Genomic DNA, 25,155 nt, shown 5'->3' with positions numbered 1-25,155 from the left:
TAAATCCCCCAGTAACTATATTGCGGGCGATTTTGTCATCTGATTCAAGCAACTTTTTCAAGAACATTTATTGAAATATCATCTGTGTTGTAAAAAGTCAAGTGATAACAGTAACATAACAGGAGCTTAACCATTACCAATTCGGTTTCGAATTGGTGAATCCTTTTAACAGAAACCGGGATTCCGCAATCCGGACTAAAACCCACAGCCAGGAAAGGCAAAGGCTAATCAATAAGATCACGCTTCTTTTGTGTTTCGTCTGTTACTAGGTCAAGTATCACGGATTTCCTTGCTCTCGCTAAACTTTACTATCTTCGGCCTTCATGTTGTGCTACGATTTCGACCCGCAGGTCATCCAATATTGATTTTCTCTTTCTACCTCTTGGTCTTTTACCCTCATGTCCTCTCTCTGTCATATATTTCAACAGACTTATTCCCCAGAATACACGTTCTATCCAATTCTCTCTTCCCTCTCCCATTTAACGCAAAACATATTCAATGTTTTGATGTTCTTTCGAGATCACCAATAGTGTTCTCCAGACCCAAATTTTCATGCTATCCAAGATTATTGTATCTTTTACTCTCAAGGTCCATGTTTCTGCACTATACAGAACCACGCTAAATATCAAGCCTACTAGTGGCCTCCTTATTCAGTGGATTTTTATTTTCTTAGAGGATATTACACTGCTAGGCAAATGGTTTATTTGCAATACTGCGCCTTCCATACTCACGCCTTTAGTCCTGTGAGGTCCAAATCAAACTAATCATTATGAAGGTAAAAATTCGATATTTGATGCTGAAATGTATGAGTCTGAGGGAAATTTTGGTGTATGATTGCCTTTCCAACAATGATATTAATGATGTTTCTTTTCTTAACTCGAGACTAAGCCTATCATGGTTTGTTTCTAGGTTTCACTGTCCCGGCCCAGATATATGAACTAAATCATATTATAAGCAAAAGTCTTATCAGTGATTCTCATATTCTGTATAATCAAACGAAGGAAGGTTTGGGAGGTTGAGGGTATGGTAGCGTGGAGTAGCCAGCCCAGTGGAGAAAAAACAGAGGCAAATGTATTATGTATATATCATTCCTTCTTGCTTCAGGAATCCCTTGTGTGGATTCTGTGGATATGGCAGCGTTTGACAAGATACCTTATGATACAGTATACAGTAAAACCTTTTTACATATGAATGAAGGTTAATACTAACGTATGTAGGTAAATTCCGTGACCATCATCCTATATCCGATGTGATACAGTACCGCTATTATTTGGCAAGTCATTTCAGCAAGCTTTAGATCTTTCTGTTAATATTCGACATATCATAAAACACCGAAATCTCTGCTTATACCATTAGATATGATGTCATTGTCCACTTTAACTGACAAAATGAAAAAATTGTAAAACAGCGTCGGAAGATGTTCGCAAGTATCGCATGCATATGGTGCATCTGTCACTGATGCTAGGAGTACGATAATTCAAAATTACATGAAACAATTATTCTTTCCAATGTGGAGCTATTTATTGCATCATTATCAAAGAGGAAATCACGTATTTGATAATCATGAGAATATCCATTTAGTGAGAAGGTTATTAGTATATATCTGTTATTACACAATTACTCAGAATATTACAAACGATGAGCAAGCTTAATCTTATCTTCAGTGATACATCATAGCTGATGCAACAGCCATCGATCATTTGCCCATACAAGAAAATGAGTTTTCTTTTTTACGTATCACGGAGAAAATTCTGGGTTTTAATTGTGCTTCTGTCAAGATTCTCCTTTACACTTTGTCTTATGATTTATGTAGACGTATGTTGCTTAGCAACATATCCTTACATTCATACAAATAGCATTTGCCACGCATCTCCAGCACGTACACACCAGGTCTCTTGTGAGAGGGAAAATTATAAACTCCAACCATCACTTTAAGTCATGGCAAGCTAGTATACCAATGATATATTACCTTTCGCCTAGCAAGGTCTGTATGGTCTATCGTAGAGCTACGTTTCTCCTTCGACTTACGAATAGACCGCCGATTCCGCATTGAAACCATTCCTCTGCTTTAGAATAATGCCGTAATATTCTGATTTTTTGTGAGGTGTAATTGACCAAGATTTCTCTCTTTTTTACTACCAATTATCCTATTAGAATGATAGGTTATAGCCTTCTAGACTAATTACTTGCGTGAAAATATCTTTAAAGGTTTTTATGTCCTGCTCTGGGGAAAACTCTCACATCCAGCTTAGAACAAGATCTGTAGAAACGTAGCTCACTTGGGGTTACCCTGTGCCCGAACCAACTCGGGGCGTCTCCCTTCAAAGGGTCACTCGTATCACAGATCTACGTTTTCAACGAAAGTCTTTGGAATCAGAAGCTCGAATGGGCGACCTCTTCGAACTTCCATTAACAAGTATCCATTATAGATATTCGAGAATGAGTACGTATTCTATTGTTACATGAGATCCATTGTCATTGATATTCATAGTGTTGGGAAACGAAGCAAGAGAAAGGCATGGTAATTGTACATATTGCTACATGAAAATGTTGTGGGTATAAGTTCACAATCGGAAAGAAAACCCTTCATGAAAGACTCATACATATTTCTCTTGGTATATGTATATGAGTAGGTCCGGTATAGTGAGTGTGGTGGTACATTGGGGAAGTTCGTGTTGGTCTTAGAACACTGAACCCTATAAAACTTACCCTGGTAGGCTCATTAGGCCTGTCAGCGAGGGCCATGTCCTCGGACAAGAACACCCCTGGGGAACCTCGAGTCGATTTACAGGCTGTTGGCTGGCTAGGCCTGTCACAGCGGGGTGACGTTTTACCCAATCCCAAGTTGGTACCCAATTATCTACCAACCGGAGAAAAGATGAATGGCTGGATAGGCTGCCTAGTGTCTGCTCACGCTGAGGATCGAACAATCGGTAGAGGATTAGAAATCAGCTTCGCTGCAGCTTATTGGCGCTTACCATCATCATCTCTTCGTTTGTGCGTCGTATCTCCATCTCCTCTTCGTTAGCTCGTTCCATTATATCATCATCTCTTCGTTGGTGCGTTTCATCTTCATTTCTTCAGAGAAATGTTTTTTCTTTTTTTTTGAGGGGCTGAGATCACTTGGGTGTCTAGAGTAGGAACACGGTAGTTAGGTAGAAAGATAGGATAACTATGAAGAGTTTATCTTAACACAGTTTTCAAAACATAATGTGTACGAATGCTTGACTCTGACGTAGGAGGGTCTACCATAGGCATAATTCGTACGGCCCCTTGGGCGCGACGGCATGTGACCCTTGCGTACGGCGGTACGATCTTGAAATATGATGGTCAGGCTATTTTGGCCATCATACCCATGGGTTGTTCTTACACACCTAGCAAAGAGGTTTTCAAACACCTGACTCACCTAGCTACCAGGCAGTAAGCAACCTCACTCACCTAGCCACTAAACAACTAGCCACCTAGCTATCTCACTCACTTAGCCACCAGGATGCATCAAACCACCTGACTCAACCATCCACCTATTAACCTCCGGTCCTGGTCCATGAGGTTGGAGGATCTAGAGGGAGCGGCACTTACTACCGAGCAAGAACCCCAGCACTGGGCCAAGAACCCTCAGAAGGAGGTAGGTGGCTGCCGAAGGAAGTGACCGAGATCAGGACTATGGCTGCAGATGATCTTATCATAGACCATTAGATCTTCTAGGTGTTCTCTCCATGTACTCTACCAACATATAACCTCGTAATGAGCCTTCAAGTCTCGCTTGTATCACTGGAACTAGAAATAGCGAAGAGACCTCCTGGTAGTGCTTTTTTTTAATAAAATAAAAGTATTCCAGAGGGTATTTCACTGTCCATTTAAAATTACTGATAGGAACAATGTTTTTCATCACAAAAATGTCATTACAAAGAGCTCCTCCTTGCTTTTGTTGATATCTTGCTTTGATTGTAACAATTGGAGTGGCTCTTGTTGGTCAAAGTAGTTGATTTACATCAAGAAAATCAAAAGAATCTACGAAAACCTCTCCCAGTCTCCCCAGCAGTCGAGATTAATCTCAGCATTCAATATCCTAATCTAAATATACAGGTCAAAGCCAAATTCAAAATATCTATTGATACATAAGTATTACACCAAAGGGGACAATGAGTATGATGGAATATCGCGCAGATGCTGCCATGTATCAACAAACAGACGACAGACCAAGTGACATTACGATCATATGATTGTCATATGAGAAGTCTCATACGAGGGTAGATTTCTGGCATATATTTCGGATATTAGGTGAGTATTTAAGTATTATAACTTACTGATAGTAGGAACAGGATAAAGAGCCAAGTTGTGATTGTTCTTGAAAGCTCGTTATACTGTTTTATCATGAGGCTTTTTGAAGGCGGGATAGGCAAGAAGTGAAAAAAAGACGTGTTTTACCTACTTTACAAATTAGAACCCCTCATTTTTTCTGATATATAGAACTATTTCACAACTATCGCCTGATCTGCTTGAAATCATTCTCCACACCATGAATATTTAGTTTATTCTGAGTTATTAATTCTTCTTCTTCTTCTTCTTCTTATTATTATTATTATTATTATCTGCTGTCATGAGATGAAACTACGTTCGAATGAAGGCACCACTTGGATCAAGTGTGTTGAGATAAGCGAAGCGAAGTTAATAAGATTTGGTTTAAGGTTAGAATTTCAGTTTAGTTTTACTTGCTTAAAAGTACATATTTTTAAGTTCTTCAATACGGAGGCGTTGTTTAATGATTAGAGGAATAGTTGTGCTTCATAGCTTATTAACTCTAATGATTTTGGATGCTACGTTCCTGACTTTATCCTTAAACGCTTATGCTAGGTCGGATAATACTCTTTAAATCTACATACAAAGCTTTATTTTTTCCAAACTACAGTTCATGTTTTCGCATTTTTTGTTTGTAATATTCTTATAAGTTCAAATGCAAGGCAAACAATTTAGGATTTTAGCCAAGCCAAAGGGAACACTTAGAATTGTTTGAATGTCTTATCATTACAAGACATTTCTTTATGATTGATAGTAAAGGTATGTCATAAAGCATGTACAACTAAATAGGAAGTTCTTGCTATGTAATGGAATTGTTCATTTTTCATTGATAAGATGCCAAAAATAATCCATAGATATTTCCAGGGAGTTATGAGTGCTGTTTCTCAGTCAACACTAGCATGTAGTAGCCAGATGGTCCCAGCTGGCCATATTCTGGTATCTTTGAATTGGAGAGAAACACTACTGGCTCAACTTCTCTCCAAACACATTAGTATTCTACTTAGTGATGGTAAGGCTCTTAAGTTTTATAGTGAATAAGTTTTTCCATGATTTTATTTGTGATCTTGATATGATTTGTATACTTCTAATGGAGAAGATTTTTTAAGACATTTATGTATATACATGTGTATGTGGATGGGTTGGGCCATTTTTTTGTCTGTTTCCTTGCACTACCACACTAACGCGGAAGACAGCGACTAAGTATAATATATGAATGAATCGAAAGAGGAGTGTTATGTCATCAGCAAACAACAAATGACTCACCTCACAGGCTCCATCAGCCCAGACAGACTACAGATGATTGCCCCTTTTCCAAGACCCATTCATTCACTTTCCTTATCACTCCATCCATGAACAGATTAAACAGCCATTTTGACTTAACACACCTTTTCTGCAGACCCACCCTCACCTGAAATCTCACTCACCTCTCTGCCTCCTCGCACACATGCCTTACTCCATAAATAAAGTCTCTCCACTACTTTTAGCAGCTTTCCATCCATACTACACCACATATTCATGATAGCATCCACAGAGCATTCCTATCATATGTTCCTCCAGATCCATAAGTGCCACATACAAATCCTTTTGTTTCTCTATTTCTCACACAGTTTCTTTAAAGCAAACACCTGACTGACCCATCCTCTAAGAGCCACATTGTTTCTTCCCTGCCTGATGCTCTCTGCATACCACCATCCTATTAGTCACTCCTCTCTGCATATCACCATCCTATTAGTCACTACTCTCCCATACAACTTACCAAGCACACTCAACTTAATTTACACTTTTGTGATATTATGATATTATTTCCAGGTCTTGGAGTTGTTGATTTCTTTCCTTCAAGAGATGCAGCTGTGATCTTCATCAGTGAAGCAGATCTCATTTCTGGTAGGCTGTCAGAGTTTCCATAGATTTTAGAAAAACTGAAAAAGATTGATATGAAAAATGATAACAAATCTTACCAAGTTTTTAGGTTGCTTGCTTCTGATAACCACAGCAGGGCAGGTATTGCCATCACTATTTCTCATATATTTGTCTTTTTGAGTTTAGAAAATATGAAATAAAGCTTTAGTTTTTAAGTACTAGAAAATATAAAGTAAAGTCTTAGTTTTTAGGTACATTTTTTGAGCTTGAGTTCCAGTGTAATAAGTAACTTGGTAATCATTCATGTAATGGAAGAGTGTAAAGGAAGCAGTGTATAGGATAGGGAGTGAAAACAATGATAGGAAATATGATAAAGGAAGTGGCCAGTAGAATATGAAATTGTTGGATGTGTAAGGAATGGATGAAGGAAAATATGTGAGTGGGAGTATTATTGGTTAATCAGAGCTGTCATAATGAGATGAATATCATGATGTGCAGTGACTGTGGTGTGTGAAACAAGATCTGCAACTGTTATTCTTCTCTGTAGCAGAAAGAGTTGCCAAGGATATCAGCAGATAGATTTAGATGGTTCAATCTGTTTTCTTTTAATCTCACTGTCTTTGTACCGTTTTCATCTCTCTAACACCTGCCAACTATATTTTCTGCTGACAGACCTTATTTTTGCCTTTTATAGCTTTGCATGTCCTCATTTTAGTATGCCTTACTTTTTATTGTGGCTGTATACAAATGAAAAAAATAGTTTATTGTGTTTCAAGGTAACAGCTACAAGAGACGGGTGGTTAGATTTCGTCAGGGTAATACATCTGCCAGAGGAATCGTCATTGCTCAGAACACACCCCTAACACGTGACTCCTTCTGCCAACTTCAAAAGTAGGTTTTAGATAGAATTTTAGTACAGTGTGCATATTTGTATGGTCCTTGAAGGTCCTTTGATACCCTTTTCCATGTTCTAGGAACATAATGGTACCCAAGTGTGTGGATATATACTAAACTTGTTCCTAATTTCAAACTTTGCTGTTCCACTTCACATAGCATTACCTCTTCACTTTTAAGTTATGAATATTATATGATGATTGCTAGCTTTTGGAATTAAGCAACATTTGGCTAAACATGTAATATAACTTATTTCATTAATGTTCAGCATGTGTATGAAGCTAGAGCCAAATTAAGCATTCCTGGGACACTAAATATGACCTGAATTTCTGTGTTTGATGATTGACATTGTTATATCATACTTTGAGTGTGGTATTATTTTGTTAGATGACTGATTTTGTAACTCCTTACTTTTGTATGGTGAAAGTAGGGCCAGATCAAGATCAGTCTGTCACATGTCTGTCCATACTCTTGAAGATTTTAGTTCCTGATCATAAGCTTTAAATTATGTTAGATTCTAACAGAGTACCAAATTTAGTGTCTTGACTGATTTTAATGATCCTTATCTCAAGATCTAGACAGTCAATTGATTAATCAATAGAAAATTAAATCTATGCATCATGTGATGTTTAGTAACAGAAAGCATTAATTTTGATTGTTATGTAGCATGATTTTTATTCATTTTAGTTTCTTCTTTTGGAAAGATTACAGGTCAAGAAATGGGATTGGTTGATCTGTTTTTGTGAAGGCAGAGAGTTGAATTATGTAGGAATCAAGGTGATATAGATTTTTTTCTTATCAGTATTCTATATTTATGAATGAATGAAATGAAAAGATATGTCTTGAAGTATCTGTATAGAATAGGGTTCCTAGCTAATCTAAAAGAGCATTTTAGATGACAAAGTGTGTTTGCATGAAGTGATAAAGGCATTACTAATGGATGTGAATGTGTGAAATGTTTGTCTCAGTTTAACTGAATATATTGTTATATCTCACTGGAGTTAATGTTTTTCTCTTTTTATCATCTAATCTTGTTTTACTCATCAGGTTTGTGTGTATTGAGCTTGGTTTACCTGTCTTGCCTGTTCAGACTATTGAGGAGGTAAGTTAATGTACTTATTACTTTACTTGATGATAAGGGTCATGTATTAAAGAATTCATCATAACAGGATGAGTCATATATTAGAAAGGATATACCTATCTATGATTGTCTGCAATGATATCTTTTCAAAAGGTAGGGTAACACTCATCACTTGTCTTGATTGATGAATGATTATGTTTCAGTTTGCTTCCACACATATTCCATATTAGCCATGGGGTCATATGGAATGACTTCAGCCATATGTCAAATTTTCCTTTAAATGTTTTTGTAGTTGTTCCTTACATGTTTCTTATTTCTTTTGACTTTACACTGTTTCTTGATGAGGTGCATTTAAATCTAGGGTATTGTTCTCATTAGTATCCTGAGCCTACTGCCACACATGACTTATCAAGTATCTTTCTCCTTCTTTTTCTAAGATGCAGAAGTTGAGTTCTTTTAACCTCTCATGATAATACTTACGTTCCAATCTTCTGATCTTGCTTGTGAAGTGTTTTTGAATTCACTCTGACTTGTTTATTTCTGTCTATTTGACAGGTGATCACATGACACAGCAATAAAGTATTCCATTTGCTTCTTATGTATATATTGAACATTTTTATCTTTGGCCTTCTATTTCTCATATTGAAAGTTTATACCACTCAATGCTTGGCTTACTAATGCTATATCATTATTGCCCTGCTTGAGTTCAGGTTGCTCAGGGACTGTAAGGTCATTCCCATATATTTGAAATTTTTTCACTTTCTATATCTTTTCCTGTTGAGCCTTTGTAATTGTGATGCTTGATTGTTCTATTAGTACCTTCAAATCCTCTGGTTCATGGTATCTGTTTGAAGTGACATCTATATTGTTCATTCATATGCAAAGCAACCTATAATTACTGCCATCTAGTGATGAGCTTTGAAGAAATGGTAGACTTGTATCTATATGGTTTTAGTTTTAAAGAGCTATATACTGTACCAATAACCTGTTTTTAGAGTTCATTCCTGTAGGATGTCATTGTAGAACATCATATGTTTTATAAATAATGCTATTAGCTATGCTCAAAATAGCTTTTCAGCTCCAAAATTATTTATCCCCTCCTATACTTACCTTTCAGTGATATATTTGTAATTTTTTGTATTGAAAGGAGGGTACTGTTTATTCCAATGATGAGAATATTTACTTTTGTGTTCAGGTTGCTCAGCTACTGGCCAGCATGGTGACTTGTGAAACTAAAATAAACTCAAATCCTTTTCGTGTGAAACCAAAAACAGCAAACAACCCAGATGCTTCCCTGTTGACTACAGTAACGTTGATTCCTGGCTTGGGTGATAAACGATCCCGACAGCTTCTTGAGCACTTTGGATCTTTACAAGAACTTGCTAATGCCACAAAAGAAAGTCTTGAAAAAGTGGTTGGTCCTGCCACAGCTTTATCTGTTTATAAATTTTTTCACTACCCTGTACTTTGATTTTATGTATTTTAGGCATTATAAGATGGAACAGATTTTTTGAATTTTTCATGGTCATAATATATCCTGTACTTTTTTGATAAAATATACTTATGAAAAGCAGCAAATACTTTTTCTTTCATTTTATGCTTAAGTGTTGTAAATTTGTTATGTTGTCACTTTTTTTAATCCTGTCACAATACTTAAACAAGTTTTTAAGAACTGCATACAGAATATACATTACCATAGGTTTTTGCACCAGGATCCCTTTCTCTGTCTGTCTGCCTCTTCAGATCTTTTTTCTACATTAGTGGAGAAAAAAGTTTATGAATATCCCAGGAGATGGGAGTAAGAATCTTAGGCATGTTGGAAGAGGCAACTAAGATTGGCAGGATTGAGGGTCTGAAAACCCGCTATTCTTTGTATTATCACTTACCAAAAACAGGAACACGAGAAAGAGTCTGTGGATCTGAATGCGAGAGTGGATACTATAGCTGTTGAGGGTATGATGGGGGGCATGGGTTACTAGGTATAGATAAAGATGGAGAACAACTTAGGTTGTGTGCTGAAAAAGGATAAATGATTGAGAATACTTGGCTTAAAAAAGTTGCATGCTTAAGGTACATGGGTAAGTGGGACTGGAGATCAATAGGCATTATTCAATTGCAGCTTAATTGATATGTATGCAAACATATTGAGAAATGTGACCAGGTTGGATATATGGTCATTTCTTGTTGGATGCAAGTGTGAACATTTCTTATGGTTTTAAAAAAAGAGGAATGACATATGTGAAACAAGTGGTAAAACTGAGTAGGCTTAGAAAAGTGGCATGTGTTCAGAGATACCAGTGAGGTTCAGTGATAACTGGCATAGGGTTAGTGAAAAAAGGGAGTTGGAGAGGAGTGGAAGGAAGGAGTGTGAGTGATTGGGTGAACAAAAGGATGCTGGGAAGTCAAGAGAAAGGTGTGTAAACTGACAAAGGAGGCAGATGAGAAATGGGCTCAGACATAATTGATGAATTTCAGGGAGAACAAGAAAACGTGTGAAAGGATGTGAAATGAAATGGGAGTGACAGTGAAGGGAGCAGACAGGGTCGTGGAACAGGCAAGGAAGTGGTGGAAAAAAATGGAGTAAGTATTTTTAAGGACTTTTGCATGTTGGATGATACGTTAATAGATTTTGTGTGGTTAGGATGAGGTAGAATGTGAGTGTGGGTTTCACCAAAGCATTAAGCATTAATGCTTTGGTGAAAAGAGGGGAGGTAGTGAAGGCTGTGGTGGGGTGTATGGGAAAGTGGTGATTGAGAGGGTGATGGCATGCACAGATCATCTGACTGGGTTGGAATAGTTTGGCTTCAGAAGTAGTAGAAAGTGTGTGGACCAAGTGTTTGCTCTAAAGAATATCTGTGAAAAGTACTTGGAGAAAAAGAGGGAAATGACTGTGGTATCTAAGGATCTGGAGAAAGCATGTGAGAGCTACAAATATATGGGGTAAATGTAAATATATTGAATGTAATGAGTTTTTACCAAGACAGCGAGGCAAGTGTGCGAGTAGGAAGGGAGGAGGGTGAGTGGAATTTATGGGCTGGATGGTGAGGGGAGTGAATGGGAGGGTCTTGCCGCGAAAGACAGGTCTGTATCATTCCCTTTTCCTTGCCTGTTACCACTTACCCATTATAATATGATGAGAGTGAATATTATAGATATAGTAGATATCATCCAAGCAGATGAATTGTTCAAAGACATTTTCATTGTGGTTTCGGATATCTGGTAGTTTTCCATCTTTCTAGAGCCATTCTAAAATCTATGACTTTTATATGACAATGTAAAAGAGCCAAATATTATGATACTCCTAAAACAGGTTTGAATAGTAAAACATTATGTGATCTGTATACATCAAAGAAACATCTGATACCATTTGAACATAGAATATGATCGGCACAGGAGAGTATTTTGTAATGCAATTGATGCATAAAGCTGTGTTACTACATTATGAATACAAATAATGTAAAAAAGGCGAGAGTTGGGGGAGCAGGTATACTTAGTTTCTCAACTTTATTTATCATGTCCAATGTACAGTAAAATTCAACCTGATTACTTCCGTCTCATTTAAATCCTCTACTTTAAAAGTCTACTTTACTCTCTACGGTTAGAATTATGATTAATACGCTACTAATCTTAGTGATATTGAATTTTCAGTTTTGCAGTTTGTAAGTATATAGAATGGTCAGATTAATTACTGCTCATAATTCGCAGTATATGATATCGTCATATATCAATCTAAGCCTATGGAAGGAATCGTCATGTCAATGGCAGTTCTATATATCATCTTCCCCTCAGGTGCTCCTTCGTTATCATTCCCCTCAACGAAGGCAGCTGTTGAGTACACGTCACAAACACCTCCGCTCATCACGACCACATATGTGCTCGCTACTGTCGTACCGCTCAACACAGTTGCCAACACCTTATATTAACCATTCTGTTATCTACATCAGGATGGAGTCTCTGCTTGCACTAAGCGTCACATGACTGATTATTAATCAAGACATGTCAGTAAGGGATTATATATATATATTTTTTTTCATTCTGTCCATTCCAATGTTAAGTTAAAGGAAACTGCCGTGTTCTTGTTTCGGGTAAGGTAGCGCTCGCAATACGTGTGTGGTTGCTTTTGAAAAGTAAGTGTTACTAGTGACAACGTACAAAATGAACACTCTTGGCAAACAAACGTAGATTTTGGCTGAGGCTGGGGCTTAGGCTCATCATATATAACTTTATGTAAATCTTGTTAACACAAAACTGTTTTTCTCATCTGTCACCACGGATAGCGGTTGCCTGCGTACGAATTCTATGCGAAAAGATTTGTCACTTAACAATATATTTCATACTATATATGTAGATATATACAGTTGAGTACTAAACCAATCTGCACCAAAAAATATGACTTTTGGTTAAACGTATTTACATAGAGTAGGGTACTCATACTGTACGATATTTTTCCTCATTTCCTTGAGAAAAGTAGTTGAATGAACCTTTCAACTGTTGTGTCTCACTTCGTTCTGTGATTGGTTCATAAGGCCAGTTGAAACTATTGGCGGAAAAAAAAAAGGTTATGATAATACTCTGAACTGCAAAACACGGGTGAATTAAGTAGAGTCTTTTTAAAGCTTGGGGGCCGTAGAAGTTCGCTTTGGGGTTGCGACAGCAGGTCAAACAGGCTGAGGGAACGCTGAGTAATCATCATGCACTGTCCTCACTCATAAGAGCAAGGACACGACCACTATGTAGAGGTAAGTTACTTGTTTTTTTCTTAACTTTTTGTGATAGGTAAAGCCTAATGTAGTCGTCGTTTTGAATAAACTCTGTGGACGGAGTGTCGCGAATGTGAAGATACGCCTTGGTAGTTCCCCTCAAACACCCGTAAGTGACGGCGATCATACAAATGTTAGGAGCCTTCGCGGAGAAAAATTCTATGATGCAAGACCATTTCTATTCTCGGCTTTTGCTTGGGAGGAGGTCAGTGTGGTTGTAGATGTTCAGGCGTTCTTCTTCACTGGAGAGACAGAGGGACATTTTCGTCTCGGTGAACACGCACATCTTCGAAATGACCACAGCATCTTAATTAGAATGATGTCATCCGCCAGAGGCAGAGCGTTTGGATCTTTAATTATCATTATGACTAATTAAGAGTTAGGAATCTGTTCTGTGGTTCAGTAAACAGAATATCATAGTATCCCGGATATATTCACCAGTCAGTCGATACAAAACACGCGAATCATAACGAAATGTGAAGCTTCGTTTGCATTTGCAACCAATTCTTACTTGTTGTTGGTGTTCAAAAAGGACAAAAACAAGAAAGGAATTGGGGTGTATGAGGATGGTGAAAACAAAACGCAGATGTCGCTATCATAAGAATAGTTGGGATAGGAAACTTGGAAGCCGTGCTTGTGTGGTTGGTAGGATGCAAATAGCTCAAGGTAGACTATATATAGAAGCGAAGCTTGTATCTTCTTAAGGATAAGAACAAGGTGAGGTATTATATCATCAGAGTAGCTTTCTTTGCCCCAAAATACTAGCATCAATCATGTTTGATTCTGGGTTTTTAGGAAGGTATGTATAGTTCACGTTTATGAATAAGGAAAATGGGAAACGTGCCTCTTGTTTGGAGGGGAGAAGGGGGAGGAAAGAAATCTATCACCTTCTTTTGCTGTGGTTATGTATGAAAGTCATATTTACAAGTCTGTCCAAGCAAACTTTGTTGGAAATGCTGGAATGAATTAAGTTTTGTGGCTTGCGCATACGACTTTGTAATCCCTGAGCATGTCTAAGCCTCTCACAATAATGTTCGCTGTTGCCTCGACACGCTGGCTGATTTGATCGACCTCTCCAACCCTTGTTTATGGGATGCACTTGTGATCACACTACGAGTCGAACCTCACCTCCGGTAAAATTGTATCATGGGAATACAATTTCGTCGAACTCAAAACTGAAGGGGGTTCATCCATTCCCTGCTACTGATTGTAGGGGGTTCATGAAGCTGCAGAAGCCCTTGATGAATGGTCTTTAGGGTTATGTATACATATTATTTTTTCTTAATTTTCCTAAAGAAGGAACAGAGAAGGGGGCCAGGTGAGGATATTCCCTCAAAGGCCCAGTCCTCTGTTCTTAACAGCTACCTCGCTTTCGCGGGAAATGGCGAATAGTATGAAAGAAACTAATGATAATGACAATAACTAGTGAAGAATTACCAATGTACCTACTTTAAGTAACTTGCAGTCAGAAATAGATTGATTTTTCTCCAGTGGATAATCTGTGACACTGGATAAGAAAGTGTTGGTGCAGTGCAGTACTGGGACAGGTACGAGCAGGTGGGTTCCACTGATGCTTTCGAGCAAGTGGGAACTTTCTGATATTTGCATGTCCACTGGATATAAAGGTGAGGAAGGCAACACACGTCCCTCATCATTGTGTTGCAATAAGGTTTAGATCCTGTTGTTGAAAGTTTTTTTGTTTTCATCTTGCTTGATCCTTCATGTGCTTGCATAGATCGGTGACACGGGTGTCTTATCTTTTTATTACGCTTAGCAACTTGTTTTTTCTTCGTAGATTCATTAAACAGAAAGAAAAAAGATGGAATAGTACAGGAACAGTCAATACGTGAGGTGTTGCACAGAATCACAGAGAGGATGATTAAGGGTGGAAAGTCAGTGAATGATTATTATACTTCCTTGTCCCAATCATCGTGAATAATTCACTTAGATTATAATCATAAAAACTGTAATGATAATGATAATAATGATGATGATAATAATGATAATAGTAATAATAATAATGATGATAATTGAAAAAATCGTAGATATTTGTTTATCTTATCTAGAGAAATCATTGTAAAGGAAATGATAGCTGTTTGATTTTAAAGAAAGAATCATTTGTGAGGCTGAGGAAGTACATTCTACATACTCCATGAAGTTCTGCTACATCTACAAGACTGTAAATGTTCTGTGGCACAAAATGAAAACATAGAGATGTGTATTAGCATAATTTCAGGGTAGGTTGTTAATGTTAACACTGTCCCTTGTCATAAGGTCTTTGTATTTGTTACAACTATTGATCTACTGCTATGACTACTACTACTACTACTACTACTATTACTACTACTATTACTTCTACTACTACTGTTACTACCACTACTACTACTACTTTCACGAAAAAACATTTTTCGATTAAGATCATGCAAAATGACAGATCACACCAGAATTTGAAAAGAAAAGACAGAAAAATAAGATGAAAATCTTACGTCTTGAAGCTGGGGGTGGTGTGTGGTGGGGTGGGGGCGGGGGAATGAACAACGAGAGTGGCGTAACCCACAAGCCCACAAAGCAAACTTGCCGAGAAAACTTGGCTCCTCTCACATAAGAGGACGTAGAGAAGGTCACTCAGGTACATACGTTGTCTGTAGGGCCTCAATTCACGACTTATATTCGACCGTCGCAATACTTAAGGTTGCTGTATCCTATTTTCTTCATCCTGGTTCATTTGTAGAGGAGAAAAAGTTTATTGCTGGTCGTCCGTATGTCTGATGGATAAGACGGCCTTAGTTCTTGTTGTGACACTGTGTCTAGTTACCGTCTTAACTGCTCTCCTCTGTCGCCACTTGCACTGAGAACAGCATCTCCCAGCGAATGCGGTCGTTTGATTGGCTGAATGCCGATGAAGGCGGTCACTTGATTGGTCGAATACCAGCGACGGTGGTCGCTTAATTGGAGGAATACCGAGGTATAGGGTCACTGGATTGGTTATTGGTTGAAGGCCGAGGAATGTGGTTACGTGATTGGCTGGTTATTGGGTGAAGGCCGAGGAATGTGGTTACGTGATTGGCTGAATGTCGACGAATGCGATCACCTTTTTTTCCATTGTATATGTTACCTCCCTACTTAAATGGCAATCACTTGAGAAAGCAGCTTTTATCTCCCCTGATGATGTGATTATTACACGAAAGTGCACTTGGGAAATTATCGTGTTTCATTTCCCCGTGGACTCTTAGGAGTATATATATATATATATATATATATATATATATATATATATATATATATATATATATATATATACACACATGGGTACATACATGTTGATAGGTATCTGCTTACTCTTAACAGGCTGTCATGTGTAACTAGAGAACATGACCCTTTGAGAAATGACGTAGTGACATTGAGTTATACTATATTTCAACCCATCTTTTATTCACTGCCAATAACTGGTGTTGCATTATGGACGACACTAGTAGTTTCATGGACCTACCCTTGCAAATTGCGACGTTTAAGTCTGCAAGATATCTTACCTTTTAAACCAGTGAGGCAATAATGATGGTTGATAATGATAATGATGATGATGATGACAATAATAACAATAATAATAATAATAATAATAATAATAATAATAATGATAATGACAATAATAATTGACGAGTTATCAAATCAACAGTGGCCAAAGGCTGGTAATGTATAAAGAAAATATAGCATAAACATCAGGGCTCTAAAGACAGGAGGATGTGTGAGTTGGAGGTTTGATATTATGTGATGTGGTGATTGTTGACAGCGGCTGGACTGAGGTTATTATGAATGGTCAGAAGGTAACTTTGTAGGGTGCTGACCGCTGTGTTGATGATGTCGGTGAGGCTCAAACTCGGAGACGCATTGGACGGGGCTAGACGACTCTCCCGTCGCAAGACGAAGGCCTATAACGACGTTAAAGACAAGCGAGGATGTGTTTGTCTATATCTCCCGCTGCGGATCATGGAAGCAAGACGTCTGCCACCGTCTCGGAAACTCTAGGGGCACTCGTGTCATGGTCCTGTGTGAAAGGAGAAAGCTGAGAGTAAATGTGAACAACAGAAACGTAATGAGGTGGGTCAAGGGAACGAGAAGGGATGGCATGAATGCAAGATTAAGTGGGGAGGACCTGGTGGAAGAAGAGAGCTTTATGTGCCTGGAAGTGGACGTAGGAGTGGCTGGAACCACAGTGAGCTGAAGTGAGTCTAGGGTGGAAGAGGTTAGCTGAGGTACCGGGTGTACTACAGGAGTGTGTAGAAGGAGAGGTCAGTATCTGTTAGGGCCAAGATGGTGTGTGGTAGTCTGAACGATGTTGGCTGAATGCGAGACTTAGGCTCTGAATGCGACAGAACGAAAGAAAATGCATGTTCTTGAAATGAAATGCCTGGGGATACTTTTGATGTGATACAGATGAACGATACAACGAAACAGTCGAACGATTGAATTACGTACAATTCTGATGATACATTTGAAAGCTATTAATTTTGTTACTCTTCTCAACTGCTTCCGTGAAAAGGTTTTACCAATTTGTTTTGGACCAAAGGTATCGCGTCCTTTGGTAATTTGTCCGCAATATCATACAGTATAAATGACCAGGTACTATAGACGTCAGCATATGATCATTGTACGACTAATTAGATGGAAAAGGGAGCCTAACTGTACTGATATTCTTTTGTTTTGCATATTATGCCTGACTGATAATGGAGGACCAGAATCTATTATTCTCCTCCCTTGCTTCTCTTTCTCACTCCACAACCAACATCATCAAACTCCACAACCCTTTTACAAGCCAGAGTCGAGGAAGACGTAACTCTGTCCACCTAGACCTGTGAGCTGAGTCAATGCACCCACTTTATTTTCCTCTGGGTGAGTTACTCGCTCGTTCCATGTCCTTCAGCATGTCGAGCGCTGAGTGTAAACAAACGCTGGTCAAGCTGGCGATCTCATTATGTAGCTGGCGGGTCGAACAGAAAACGGGATGTATGGTGCACTCATGAAAAGAAGTTGTGCTCAGTACAATTATATCTTTTTTTTACCACATTACTCAGTAATGATAATTATTTACACGTCTTTCATTATTTGGTAAAATAACGCCGGCGAAATACTGCATGAGAGAGAGTCACGTAGAATATGGGTTGTGCAGACGTTTACATATGAGGTGAGGAAAAACAGGACGTAAGGGTTGTGGGATGGTAGGCCGCATAGGGTGGTTTTGCCCTTGTCATCACCTCGATTACAATTTTAATCACCCTAACGGCGTTCCTCCTCTGCCTCAGCCCGAAATACACAATATATATATATATATATATATATATATATATATATGAATCCAGAATGAAGGTAGACTTAATAGCTGCTTACTGCTGAGTTGGTGGAAAGATGAGAACTGTTTCTATTCAAAAGTTTGCGGAGTTTCATAGGGTTTCGTCTGTGACCTCCTGCAGACTTAATGGTGCCTAACGAGTGATTACCTCGGCTCTTAAGGGCAATAAACACATCGTTAATTGGCCGACACGGAATGTTAGGTTAATCAGGGCACCAGTTAAAAGAGAACTGCTGCTGTGCATGGATAATAAATCACATTTAATTTCCCGTATCTGTAGAAACCAATGGAAGAAATCGTCTACTGCCATATAGGGCGAATGTTAATATCTTGAGACTCACGTTTCAAATGGGTATCCTTAATTACGTTCAGTTTGTCATGGTTTATCATCATGTGAAGTGTGTGGTACATTCATCATCCTGTACAACACAAGTCGACATAGAACAGCATGAGATACGTGATCACAGCCCTTGCCATCCTGTTTCCGGCTGTCGATCGATCGGCGTCTCTGTACGACAATTTCCTCCGCTGCAGAACGATGGCGAAACCAGATGCTAATATGTAAACAAAGAACCAAGTCGACCTCTTACCCCTGGCGACGCCATAATTCGCCGCGTCACATCATCTCTTCACCTCTCTCTCTCCCTCTTTGGTCTCCCACAGTTTCCACATCTCCTTTCAATGTTTTGAAATGGCCAGCATCTGTACTATGAACAAATACATTTTGAGGAACTCTTGGATATTATTACTGGCGATAAGACCGCATTGTAGATTATTATTATTGCTTGATGTTAGTGAATTTAAATCGTATAGCTTTCTCTAACCATACGAGAGTAGGATACAGAATCATGCCTGTGTAGAATGATAACAGGCGAGTGGCTAGGATATACTGGGTCCACCACATACATCTGGGTCTGATGACGCTGTCGACGCCCTCATGGCCAGCCCTTGTTAAACTCGTACGAGACACACATCCAATGAGTCAAAAATAACATCCTGTGCGTCTATGTGTGTGTGTGTGTGTGTGTGTGTGTGTGTGTGTGTGTGTGTGTGTGTGTGTTTGAGTAATCACCTGTCTGTAGGGTACGAGGAGGGGGATTTGCGCATTTGTGAGGCACCATTTCTTAAACTTTGTCCGTCATACAACTTTTCAAAAGCAACATGCTGCCAGTACTCGCAGTTTCATTACTCGTTATATTCCATTCATCCACATCTCTTATACTATAAAAGTACTTCTTTACATCTAACAAAGTCCTTGCTTAATTTCGGGTTATGGTCTCTGGTTGTTTTGTCTTCGCATCTTTCGAAGAACTAATTGCAGCCAAGATATTAAACAGGTTTGAAAAACATAGACGTGATCAGGTCACCCTTTACTCTTCTCTCATGCATAATGGACAAACGTATGTACCCCAGTCTCTCACTCTAACTCATTTCCCTTACCTCTTGTACCGCCTATGTTACCTTTGCAATTACCTGTTTGTGCTATGCAGGGAGGGATTATTATACTTGTGGAGGTCCCAGCTCTAGAACCGTCTTAACTATCGTGCAACTTTTAAACAATTGTTGTCCACATTTAGTATTTCCTCATATAGTCTATTCGTTCATTCACCATTCTTAGGTTGGGAAAGTACTTCCTTCCATCTATTTTTTTCGTAAATTTCTCACATGGTATGTCCTTTGCTTGCTCTTCCCCTTACATCTTTCGAAAAGAACTGTTCACCGTCTACGTCTCCAATATGGTATAAAAGTCAAAGGTTATGATCCAATCACCCCTTGCTATTCGTTCTTTCCCTATCACTCAACTCTCTTAATTTTGGTACCATTGTTGTTGTCCTGCTCTGGACCTTCTTCATCAGGAGAGGTGACTTCGCTTGAGAAGTATATCGTAGTGATGGTCTTTGCTGGCAAGTTGGGTCTCTTAACTCTTCTCCTGTGGTGGAACTTTGGGTAACAGGTTAGGGATGATGTCACTTTCCAAAGTCTCTTTCACGCACAAAATTCCTGCAGCTTAGATCCTGCTGAATCATATTCATACTGAAGGATTGTTACATTGTGGCCCACTCTTGTGTGTGTGTGTGTGTGTGTGTGTGTGTGGGCGAGAGATAGATAGATAGATAGATAGATAGATAGATAGATAGAGAGAGAGAGAGAGAGAGAGAGAGAGAGAGAGAGAGAGAGAGAGAGAGAGAGAGAGAGAGAGAGAGAGAGAGAGACATTAGGTTTCGCTGGGAAAGGAAAGGGAGGGAGGGAATGAGGGAGGGAGGGAAGCAGGCGGAAGCTGGGAAATGGGGGTGGGTTAGGGAGACAGGAACTAGAAGAAGGCGAGGGAGAGGCGGTAACAAGGAGATGCTGTCAGCCACCACACATGGTGTGTCATGAACCCTGGGCAGTTCTCGGAACTAATGGATCCATGAAGCGTCAAACCCTCTGAGCACGACGACACGACCAATTGAACATGCTGACGTGACCTTTGACCCATCATCTCTTAATAGGGTCAGGTCAAAGGCCAAGGCCATCATACAGAAACGTCGTAAAAGAACGTGTTGAACGGGTCATGCATGTCGTGCCCCAAAGGTCGTACCGTCGTGCTCAGGGGCCGTTCTCTCGTGGTTGAAGGACAGCCCCCGTCGTGCTCAAGGGGTTAGTGATGTCATAGAAGCCTGGGTCTGTCAGTGTTCATGAAGGGAGTGACGCAAGACCTGCATCTGGCTTCCCAGGGACCAGTTCTGTAGTGACTTGCAACACAGATTAACGCGAGACCATTTAGCTGAGAAGATGTCTCATTTAGCTGAGAAGAAGTCTCATTTAGCAGAGAAGAAGTCTCATTTAGCTGAGAAGTCTCATATAGCTGAGGAGAAGTCTCATTTAGCTGAGAAGTCTCAGTTAGCTGAGAAAAAGTCTCATTTAGCTTAGAAGAAGTCTCATTTAGCAGAGAAGAAGTCTCATTTAGCTTAGAAGAAGTCTCATTTAGCAGAAAAGAAGTCTCATTTAGCTGAGAAGAAGTCTCATTTAGCTGAGAAGAAGTCTCATTTAGCAGAGAAGAAGTCTCATTTAGCAGAGAAGAAGTCTCATTTAGCTGAGAAGAAGTCTCATTTAGCCGAGAAGAAGCCTCATTTAGCGACATCTCTATCCAGGAAAAGCTATTCACGTAGAACATATCTTTTCAGCTAATTTCTACAGGTACTTTCTCCAAGATTGTAGCCATTTTAGACTCTATTGTTTTAAGATCATTTTCTTTCATGAGAGTCGATCTCTTTTAATGGATTCCATAAGCCACAGAGGGAATACGTTCTGAGAATTACCCTCAACACGTGAAGGCGGTGTCCAAGATGTTTTTCATTTGTTTATTGCTTACCGATGACAGCCTTAATGACTCTAGGAGTTGATAGGCCTAAAGCCTAACTATCCAACCAACCCTCGAACTATGGTTATTGAAAAGCAGTGACGTATATGAACAGAATTGTGAGTGATTTTCTCGTTTCGTATCTTTTTTTTTTCTTAACGTTTCAACAATTGGCAATCGTCCTTGTCTTTGTTCTGTGCACACACATCTGTACCACAAGAACGTTCACCAGACTGTCCGTCCGTCCGAATGTGCTCGTCTACCTAAAATGGAGCCAAAGACGCTCTCGCCTGTGCCTGTGCTAATGATGATATCCTAAAGAATACACACACACACACACCCACCCACACACATACATACACACACACACACACACACACACACACACACACACACACATACACACACACACACACATACACACACACACACGCATACACACACACACACACACTAGTGATGGCACACTAGGGCACGGGCTCCCAGTGACGAGAGCCCGTGCCAGGCTAACACTTAGCGAAACCTAACACACACACACACACACACACACACACACACACCTCTTATAGAACACGGGAGAGGTTCCATCTCACGTCGCAACATCGGACTGACACAACCGCTCAAAAGCCTCACTGTAATTCATTTCTAAATCTATGACAAGGAAGACTACCTCATCAGCACTTGCCACAGTGTGTAGACCCCAGGTTTTCACGTCTCCTTTGCTCTCCCTCCGTTGATCACACACTGACCGGTGTTGCTGCTACACCTGGTCTTGTGTCTCTCGCTCACACTACCAGTGTCACACTTTTTTCCCCAGTCGTGGTTTCGAAGTGGGTGACTCCTTCCCCAGACACGTAGAAGTGCGTAAATGTTTCTCCAGTCACAGTTACTTATGGTATGGTAATTTCAGTTCTACTTCTCTTACTGATGAGCGTAGCATATATATATATATATATATATATATATATATATATATATATATATATATATATATATATATATATACTTACACACACACACACATAATTTTTTTCTTTTTTTCATACATATTCGTCATTTCCCGCGTTATCGAGTTAACGTCAATCACAGGAGGTGACTGAGTCTTAGAGGGAAAATCCTCACTCGGCCCCCTTCTCTGTTCCTTCTTTTGAAAAAGTAAAAATTGTACAGGAGGATTTCCAGCCCCCACCTCCCCTCCGCTCCCTTCCCATTCTATTGCCTTCTACGACACGCAAAGAAGACGTAGGGCTGAACTAGGGCATGTGAAACGTCTGGGGTAAACCATGGAAAGGTCTGTGGGGTCTGGATGTGGATAGGGAGCTGTGGTTTCGGTGCATTACACATGACACCTTGAGGCTGAGTGGGGAAGATTGTGGCTTTTTTTTTTGTCTGTTTTCCTGGCGTTACCTTGCTGACGCATGGGGTGGCAATGCTGTTTCCTGTGGGACGGGGTGGCGATGAGAATGGATGAAGGCAATCGAGTACGAAATATATGTATGTGTATATATATATATATATGTATATGGCTGTGTATGTGTATGTATATGTATATATATTGATATGTATATGTATATGAATGTATATGTACATGCATGGGCGTGTATGTATACATGTGTGTATATGAGTGGATGGGTTTTTCTTCGTCTTTCCTGGCGTCACCTCGCTGACGCGGGAAACGGCGATCAAGTATACTGAATAAAAAGAAATGTGTGTGTGTGTGTGTGTGTGTGTGTGTGTGTGTGTGTGTGTGTGTGTGTGTGCCGGTAGACAGATAGATCTGCATGTAAACAATCAAATATCTTGGTAGATATGCAACGCAGCAATTCCAGGTCTGAGCCCACATCTGCCTGTGTATGATGAGTCTGAGACACATTTTCCCCTCATGTACAGCACGAAGGGCTGGCTCCTCCTGCTGGTGGTGTTGGAGAGCTGTAGGGGGTAGGGAAGACGTGGTGTTGGCTGGGGTATTGTTGTAGTGGTGGTGGTGGTGGTGTTGTTGGAGTGGCGGTAAACTAGGGGTACTGGTGGTGGTAGTGTGGTAGACGAGTGGTAGTGGTGGTAAACGAGTGGCAATTGTGGTGGTAGTGGTGGTAAATGAGTGGCAATTGTGGTGGTAGTGGTGGTAAACGAGTGGCAATTGTGGTGGTAGTGTGGTAAATGAGTGGCAATGGTGGTGGTAGTGGTGGTAAACGTGTGGCAATTGTGGTGGTAGTGTGGTAAATGAGTGGCAATGGTGGTGGTAGTGGTGGTAAATGAGTGGCAATTGTGGTGGTAGTGTGGTAAACGATTGGTAGTGGTGGTATACGACTGGTAGTGGTGGTAGTAGTGGTGGTGGTAAACGGGTGGTTCTGGTGGTGGTGGTGGGCTGCTGGCCAACGCGAGAGTTCGTGGTTGAGCAACCTGACCCACAGTGCTGCCTGTAGGAGACGGGACAATTGCTAGATAAACAAAGGTCATGTCCTTAACGCCGACCTCCCTCACATCTGGTGATTCAATGTCCTCCATGTTGAACCCTCCACTGTGTGTGTGTGTGTGTGTGTGTGTGTGTGTGTGTGTGTGTGTGTGTGTGTGTGTGTGTGTTGAAGTAACTTAATTTCACATACTTGCGATCTCATCTAAATCACTTATCTCTTTAACTCTTATCTTTTTTTTTAATACCTTCAGTGTTCGGTTTGACCGTCACCTACCTCTTCCACTGTCCCTTGTGTGTGTTTCTCTGTGTCTGACTTGTCTGTGTGAGTGAGTGTCCGTGTGCAGCACGAGAAGATAAACACACGTCTGCTCAGGTTCGTGTGTACGTATGTGTGCAATGTGTGAGTATGATGATTGACACATGTCAAAATGTATTTCTGTCCGCTCTCGTTATAGTAGCCAGGTCCAGCATCCATCTCTCTCTCTCTCTCTCTCTCTCTCTCTCTCTCTCTCTCTCTCTCTCTCTCTCTCCCATTGATAATCACCTATGTTCACTCTCCTCATCCCTGTCTGTCCTCTACCCCCCCTCACATGTAACAGACGTAGTTGGGAAGATGTATAGAGAAGGCGAAATGTGCTGTTTGTTTATATAGTCCAAGATTTATAGATCATCCCACACACTGATTTGTATAGCGAATGAAAACCTTGGCTGGTGTGGACGACCAGATCACAGTCCATACAGGAAGTGTGTCTCAGAGGGTAGTGACCAAGGTAATCATGTAGTTAACATCTACCAGTGATTCCAGAGATTCTATTGGTTAATGTTAACAACAAGATGCTTGAGGTGGGAAGGGTGTTAATATCAGCGTTGGAGACTTGTGTTAACTTCATTTGCTTGTTAATACGAAAGGGTAGCTAGTTAAGTTGTATGTTAAACTAAAATGACGAAAGATGCGAAGAGTTAGGGGGGATAAATGTAGGAATTATGAATTATGATAACTGAATACAACTATTACTACTGCTACTGCTACTACTACTAATATTCTTTGTGTTTCTGTTGACATCATTAGGCGGTGATCTTATTGAAAGGTGGCGAACGAATATGAAACGAGTGATAGATACCTTTCCCGCACCGTATCTCAGTGGGATCTGCAGGCACCAT

At 39.8% G+C, this 25,155-nt stretch overlaps 2 protein-coding genes across 4 annotated transcripts in view; both read left to right on the top strand.

The window, feature by feature from the left end:
• The first annotated feature begins 3,484 nt into the window (after window positions 1–3,484).
• LOC139757207 (Fanconi anemia core complex-associated protein 24-like) lies at window positions 3,485–9,714 on the top strand. 3 transcript variants are annotated; one of them, XM_071677364.1, is made up of 6 exons: window positions 3,485–3,625; window positions 5,164–5,308; window positions 6,109–6,183; window positions 6,936–7,050; window positions 8,101–8,155; window positions 9,330–9,714. In XM_071677364.1, the coding sequence occupies exons 1-6, from the start codon at window positions 3,545–3,547 to the stop codon at window positions 9,603–9,605; spliced, it is 747 nt and encodes a 248-aa protein (XP_071533465.1). In that variant the 5' UTR covers window positions 3,485–3,544; the 3' UTR covers window positions 9,606–9,714. The 3 variants fall into 3 exon arrangements, with proteins under 3 accessions (XP_071533465.1, XP_071533466.1, XP_071533467.1); XM_071677365.1 differs by lacking the exon at window positions 3,485–3,625 and adding an exon at window positions 4,124–4,281; XM_071677366.1 differs by lacking the exon at window positions 3,485–3,625 and adding an exon at window positions 4,201–4,281 and having other exon boundaries at window positions 5,154–5,308.
• A 3,017-nt stretch (window positions 9,715–12,731) lies between these two features.
• LOC139757206 (uncharacterized) overlaps window positions 12,732–25,155 on the top strand; it is a 32,257-nt gene continuing 19,833 nt past the window's right edge. The window contains exon 1 of the mRNA XM_071677362.1: window positions 12,732–12,873. The gene's annotated coding sequence lies outside the window, so the exon portion shown is untranslated. The remainder of the gene's footprint in view (window positions 12,874–25,155) is intronic.

This window comes from Panulirus ornatus, chromosome 25 (genome assembly GCF_036320965.1).
Source record: "Panulirus ornatus isolate Po-2019 chromosome 25, ASM3632096v1, whole genome shotgun sequence".
Taxonomy (NCBI): domain Eukaryota; kingdom Metazoa; phylum Arthropoda; class Malacostraca; order Decapoda; family Palinuridae; genus Panulirus; species Panulirus ornatus.
This window is presented reverse-complemented; position numbering and strand designations above follow the sequence as displayed.